This window comes from Octopus bimaculoides, chromosome 7 (genome assembly GCF_001194135.2).
Source record: "Octopus bimaculoides isolate UCB-OBI-ISO-001 chromosome 7, ASM119413v2, whole genome shotgun sequence".
Lineage (NCBI taxonomy): Eukaryota > Metazoa > Mollusca > Cephalopoda > Octopoda > Octopodidae > Octopus > Octopus bimaculoides.
The window spans coordinates 80,729,177-80,736,264 of record NC_068987.1 but is presented as its reverse complement, the minus strand read 5'-3'; the positions used below and the strand labels follow the sequence as shown (position 1 = coordinate 80,736,264).

Genomic DNA, 7,088 nt, shown 5'->3' with positions numbered 1-7,088 from the left:
GGGGAGGAGGAAGTGGAGGAGGAGGAGGCAGAGAAAGAAGAAGAAGAAGAAGAAGAAGAGGGAGAGGAGGAGCAAGGGGAGGAAGTGAAGAAGAGGGGAGGTGGAGGAGGGAGCATGAGGCAGGAAGCAGAGAGTATGATGATGATAATGATGATGATGATGATGACATGATGATTTAAAATTTTCGAGTGGTGCTTTATTGATCTAGTGAGTTATGAATTTAACTTTACAACAATCATCTTTTCCAACACTGAAAAAGGGAAACAACTAAAATGGATGAATTATGTGAATTAGGATAATCTAATTAAAGCGTGGTTTACTGAATGCATTATGCAAAAATTTAATTAATTAATTGAAATATTCCTCTAATTTAGAGAAAGTAAACAAAAACTTAGTGCTAACTGCTGGTGAATTCCAAAGAAAAGGGGAGATAATTTCAAGAAATTAAGTATTAAACTCTCAGAGTCAGTTTACATGCTAAGGAGAGAAGGGAAAAAGGTCTGAACTTTGCTTGCAGGAGAGGGATAACTATGGACATGTTTCAGTCTATTTGACCTCATCAACATGCTATTGTCTAACAAGTAACTTATCTTTTACATATAGAGAAAAGTTATGAATAGCAGGAGGACAGCTTTATTTGCATGTTTTTATATTTTGGGAGATTGCCTGTAAACACAATCTTTGACTGTGGTTCACTTTAATTCTGGTTTATTTTCAAAAATTTTCAATTTACATTTTGTGAGTATATAAAGTTGTTGGATCAGGTAATGAAAGTCACAGAGAGGGTCATAGCCCAACTAATTAGGGAGAGAGTTAGTTTAGATGAGATGCAGTTTGGGTTTGTGCCAGGGAAAAGCACCACTGATGCTATATTTCTGGTAAGACAACTGCAGGAGAAATACTTAGCCAAAGATAATAAGCCTCTGCACCTGGCTTTCGTTGACATGGAAAAAGCCTTTGACAGGGTCCCCTGATCCCTTATCTGGTGGTCAATGCGGAAACTAGGGATAGATGAGTGGTTAGTGAGAACTGTACAAGCCATGTACAGAGATGCTGTCAGTAAAGTGAGGGCTGGCAACGAGTATAGTGAAGAATTCTGGGTAGGAGTAAGGGTCCACCAAGGATCAATCCTCAGCCCCCTTTTATTCATCATAGTCCTCCAGGCAATAACAGAGGAATTCAAAACAGGATTCCCCTGGGAGCTTCTCTATGCTGATGACCTCGCTTTAATTGCTGAGTCACTATCAGAACTAGAGGAGAAGTTTCAGGTGTGGAAGCAAGGTCTAGAATCGAAGGGCCTTAGAGTCAATCTAGCAAAACCAAAGTATTGTTAAGTAGCAAGGCAGACAAATCACAAATATCTTCAGGTAGATGACCCTGCTCAATTTGTAGAAAAGGCGTAGGTAGAAACTCCATAAGCTGTACCCAGTGTAAGCAATGGACACATAAGAGGTGCAGCAATATCAGAAGAAGGCTAACTGGGAAGATAGTTTTTGTGTGTGGCAAATGCTCTGGGGCAATAAACACTGAAAATGTGCAGAAAACAGCTTCCATCACATGCCAGGGGGAAAAGCTAGAAGTAGTCGATATGCGTGAGGGGCAGGGTTTTATCTTCTTCTCTTGGCACCATGTGATAATTGTACACGAGTATCACTGTCATACAGTTGGTATCAATCATTTCCAATCTGCCATGGAAACATGTCCAGAAATGAGGGAAATATCACCTTACATGGAACCAGGTGTGAAGTTGGCAACAAGAAGGGGCATCCAGTCAAAGAAAATCTGCCTCAGTGAATCCCATCTGACTGAAGAAAGAAAGTGTTAAAATGATGATGATAATGAATTAAGACTAAAAATGAATCAAGGGAAATAACCCACATAGACCAATAGCATGAATTTCAGTAAGTAAATTAAACAGGTTGGTACTAAATGTCACACATAACAAATTGTTGATTAATTAAAATTCTCCTCCTACTAGTGAAAGAGACCAAAACACTCAGCAACGGAGAATGAACCCAGGGAAAAGGGAGATAATTGCAATAATTTAGGAATGAATCTTCATGATCCTCATTTTAATATCACTTTTTCATACTTGCTTCGGTTAGATGTGTGGTATGGTGAATTTGCTGAGGAAGATTTTTCTGGATTCAGATGCCCTTCCAGTAGTGAGTCCTTGCCCATGTTTCCAAGCAAGGTAATATTTCCTCATAAATAGATGTGTATTTTTCACAGCGGACTGGAAATGAACGATCTTGCTTGTATAACGATAATGCTCATTAACAACAATCAAGCGATTTCAAGATAAGGACGCACACAAACACACACATATACATAAATACTTATTTGTGTACACACACACACACACACACACATATAAATAGATATATATAGCTGTGTGGAAAGAAGCTTGCTTCCCAACCACATGGTTCTGGGTTCAGTCCCACTGCATGGCACCTTGAGCAAGTGTCTTCTACTATAGACTCAGGCAGACCAAAGCTTGTGAATGGATTTGATAGATGGAAATTGAAGGAAGCCCATCATCAGCATCATATTTTTCATTATCATTTAACATCCATTGGTGTTAGAAAGGGAAATCAGCTCTGGTCAAAATGTCCAACCCATGCCAGCATTGACAATGGACGTTAAATGATGATGATGATGTCCAAGCTGGCATGGGTTAGACATATTATATATTGGGTCACCCCATAAATAATGCAGTGTTTTCAATTGCGAATTAAAAGTTGGAAGGGGATGCATCAACTTGCCATAAAAGCAGGTAGTAATTTTACCTTAACCTTATTCTTAGTGCAAGTTTTGAAGAGTGCAGTTCAATTTTAACAGTTATTTTTTTCAAAGCTATGATGTAAGTGACAAAGGAGCATATTTGGAACATTTTGCTTCATGAATTCAATAAAGGCAACAACACAACGAAAAGTGCGAGGAATATTAATGCAGTATATGGGGATCAGACAATAAACATAAGCCAATGTCAGAAATTCTAAGCCAGAAACTAATGCATAGAAGATGAGCCTTGTCCTGGAAGATCTGTAGAGCTCAATGAGGACATCCTACAAATCCTGGTAGAACAAAATGTGGCATCAGCGCAGTCATTCAACAACTTCACCATGGTGAATGGCAACCTCTGGCATTTTTCTCTAAGCAGTTAAAACCAGCTGAAACTAAATATACACCAAGGGGGTGTGTAGTAGTCTATGTAGCTAAATACTTGAATGATCTCCCTTGCAAGAAGGTTTGTAGAGTAATCTCCCTTTACTAAGTTTCTCAAAGCATCTGTGTCATGAGACGTGATTCTTAATTATTCAAAAAGCTTAGCTTTTCTCTTGGAAGTTTCTAGAATGTCTAGCGTTCCATTAATAAAAACAGCTTGCTAACCCTGCCCTTTGCTTCTTAGTTGATTAGGCTTAGAGCCATTCACATCATTGCTATGTCTGTCTATTTCTCTACACCACATGACTGAAAGCCACCACTTAGCTGTTATTTCTCTGAACTTTCTTGTATAGATTACTTCATTCAACTAGATTCTACATTTTGATTATGTATCATCATCGATCAGTAAATAAAATATTTTTTTATGTAGTAAATATATAGTTCTTGAATTTATTCTTCATCTCTATATGAAATCCTGTAATAATATACATGCAGCCATATCAACACCTGGTACTGAATACATATTCCCACAACAGGATAATGCTCAGCCACATACAGCGAGGATGACGTTCCAAAGGCTGGAGCAGTTTAAATGGGAAACAATGCCCCACCCACCATATTCGCTGGACATTGCCCCATCTGATTATCATTTATTCCGCAGTCTTCAAAATCATTTGGACAGAAAAAATATGAATTCTGTAGACGTGGTCAGAACAGTACTGGAGGAGAATTTTTCATCATGTACAAGTGAATTTGGAAGTGATGCCTGTACATGATAATTTTTTATAGTGGGGAAAAGATTTGCACAAATCCAATCCCACTCTCTAAACATGGACAACATAAACTGGAACAGAAGAACTAGTCTACATCATCGAATATTGTCAGTGTCGCAGGTTTTCTCTCAGAGTTTCCCTCTCCTAGAGAGATATTGTGACAACAAAAGAGGGGCCACCCACTACCAGTGAGCCAACCATGTACCTGGACACCAACCCAGGTATTTCCACATCCCTGTGCATATATACATGCATACATACACATGTACACACACATGCATGCATACATACATGCATACATACATACATGCATGCATGCATACATACATACATACATACAAACATACATACATACATACAAATGTAAATATATATATATAGGGATATATATAGAAAGAAATAAGAACTGAAAATATTCAGTAGATGAACACTCATGTATGTTTATAGAGATAGTTATAAATTTACAAAATTAATTTACATGGAGTACAAAAAATACAGAAATCTAAGGTAAGAGGCATGTATTCCAAGTCCAACAGCTGTTTCTGGGGACTCGGAATTACATCTGCATCGCTATCTCTCTCTCTCTCTCTCTCACTTTATATATGTATATATCATCATCATCATATGTATATATGATGGACTTCTTTCAGTTTCAGTAAACCAAATCCACTCACAAGGCTTTGATCTGATCAGGGCTATAGTAGAAGACACTTGCTCAAGGCACCACACATTGGGACTGAGCCGCAGACCACATGGTTGGTAAGTAAGCTTCTTAATCACACAGCCAGTCCTGTATCAACAGAACCAATCTCTCAAAGTTAAATTACAGACTTACATTTTTCTTTTGCCATTCTAATTCTTTGATTGCTCTTTCATATTCATGCATTCGTTTTCTAAAACTGTAACCAGTTGATTTTTGGGCCGTCTCCAAATCATTCCGAGCCTGTTGCAAATTATGATGAATTGTTTCCCTTAGAGTACGAGATCCTCTTACCTCAGCTTCAGCACGTTGAGCGTTATAATGACTGAATTCTTCCCATTCACAAGGGGTGGTGGAACTGAAAGAAACAGTAGAGAAAATAAAATAAAGAAATTATTAGATATGTGTTATAATAGGCCCAGGCATGGCTTTGTGGTTAAGATTTTCACTTCCCAACCACACAAGTTTTGTGTTCAGTCCCACTGTATGGCACTTTGGGCAACTGTCTTCTACTATAGCTGTCAACCATCCAAAGCTTTGTTAGTGGCTTTGGTAGATGGAAACTGAAAGAAGCCTGTTGTATATGTATGTGTGTGTGTGTGTTTGTATATGTGTATGTATGTGGTCTAATTCATGTAAATAATGTTAGCCTTATAAACCAATTCTCTTTCCAGACACAAATTGTTCAAAAGACAGTTATTGGGGGCTCTACAATTACAAGATCTTTATGAAATATTCCTCATGCTATGATTCTTATTGTGATTGATGATCATTGAGCCTATTTTGGGGAGACAACTTTATCTAACATTAACTATGTTTTTATTAAAGAGAAACACTGTAGTATTAATGTGTGTGAAAGAAGTAGCTAACTATGAGTTTCAGAAATCATTTATTGATATTTACGGCAATGCTCATGTTATATGGAGGATCAAACCACAATATTTTCCTATGTCCATATCCTTCTAACCAAGATTTGATTCAATGTAGGTTATATTGTTCTAAAAATGGAATCTTTCAATGCTGCATTTAATTTTTGATGCAGCAGTTAATTTCTTTTTATCACAGAGAAATTAAACATTATAACTTCACAAGTAAACATAATGGAGGAAACCTCATCATGTATGCACAAACAACAATTCAAACTATGAAATTTCAAGCATAAACCCTCGTCCACCTTTTTACCCATTCAACTAGGATAAATTCAAGATATATGCCTGCAGTCCATCTTGAAAGCTTGTTCGGTTTTCTTGATATGTTGCGCAATCTTTGTAAGTAAATGACTCAGTCATTTGATGTCATTTCTTTCTTTGTCTCTGCATAAACATGTCCACAATGTGTGTTGCTTGACAGACTTGAATATTATTATCTCCCTTGGAACAAATATTGGGATGGCTGCAGGAAAAACTCTACCCCAACATACTCTCATCTGACCCAAGCAAGCATGGAAAAGTAGATGATGATGATGATATCTTCAAGCAATATTGGACATGAATGAGAAGAATTCCTTACCCCTTTGGAACTCTCAATGGGTCTGGCTTGAAGCTAATGTTTGGAGATTTGTGGGACAGATTGTACTGGTCAATGTCAATATCCATGGCAATATTCTTATCTTGAAAGTCCGCCTGAACCTGCTGACGGGCTTCTTGCAGACGGACAAGTTGCTCAAAACTCTCAGATATGCGTTGTTGCAATAGTGCTTTGATGCCATTTATAACCTGGGTCTCCTATAATACAAATATTTACAAAGATTTGGCAATCATTTAACAATGGAGAACGATTAACAACATATAGTATGGACAACAGAAGTGAATATTATTATGAAGTCATTAGGCTTGTGATTGTACTCTTACTCGGGATCATAGTTGTGTACTCTTACTTAGGATCAAAGTTATGATCAAGATCACGCTTGTAACTGTGCCTCTGCTCATGCTCCCTGCGATCAATTGCTTTTTTTATTTCTTTTTCACTTTTACAACTTTGCTACCTGTATATTTAACGTTAGTTATATCAATTTAATTTTAGCAATAATACAGGGCTACAATAATTTTGTTACATAGACTGTACTGGTCTTTCCAAATTAATTAGTTGTTTTTTTTAGTGATAATCAAGAAAGTGTTAAATTTTTGAAAAATTATTGATAATCGAATATGCTGCACATTCTGCAATATATACAGAGCTCCTTTTTCTTTTCTCTTTCATGCCATAAAACATATGCTGAGACCCCCTTCGGTCATGACTGACCATGGGATTGCACCTAGAAAGTTACCCTCCCAGGCACAAGTCCGGGCAAGGTTGTTTATGGAAGACCAGCAGTCACCCATGCATATCAGCCTCCTCTCTCCACACTACTGATGTTATCTAAGAGAAAGGCATAAAACATATATTATATTTATATTATGACTATCTGTGTGTATGTGTATATATATATATATATATATATATATATA

General features: G+C 37.2%; 1 protein-coding gene across 3 annotated transcripts in view; it reads right to left on the bottom strand.

Moving 5' to 3' along the window:
• Positions 1 to 7,088, bottom strand: part of LOC106871931 (tektin-2) — a 67,316-nt gene that overhangs the window by 52,347 nt on the left and 7,881 nt on the right. For 2 of the 3 annotated variants that reach the window (XM_014918692.2, XM_052969771.1), the window contains 2 exons: positions 6,151 to 6,365; positions 4,777 to 4,999 (listed from right to left, as the gene is read on the bottom strand). In XM_014918692.2, the coding sequence (XP_014774178.1) occupies positions 4,777 to 4,999; positions 6,151 to 6,365 (438 nt within the window). The remainder of the gene's footprint in view (positions 1 to 4,776; positions 5,000 to 6,150; positions 6,366 to 7,088) is intronic. The other variant, XM_014918694.2, reaches the window with a different exon arrangement.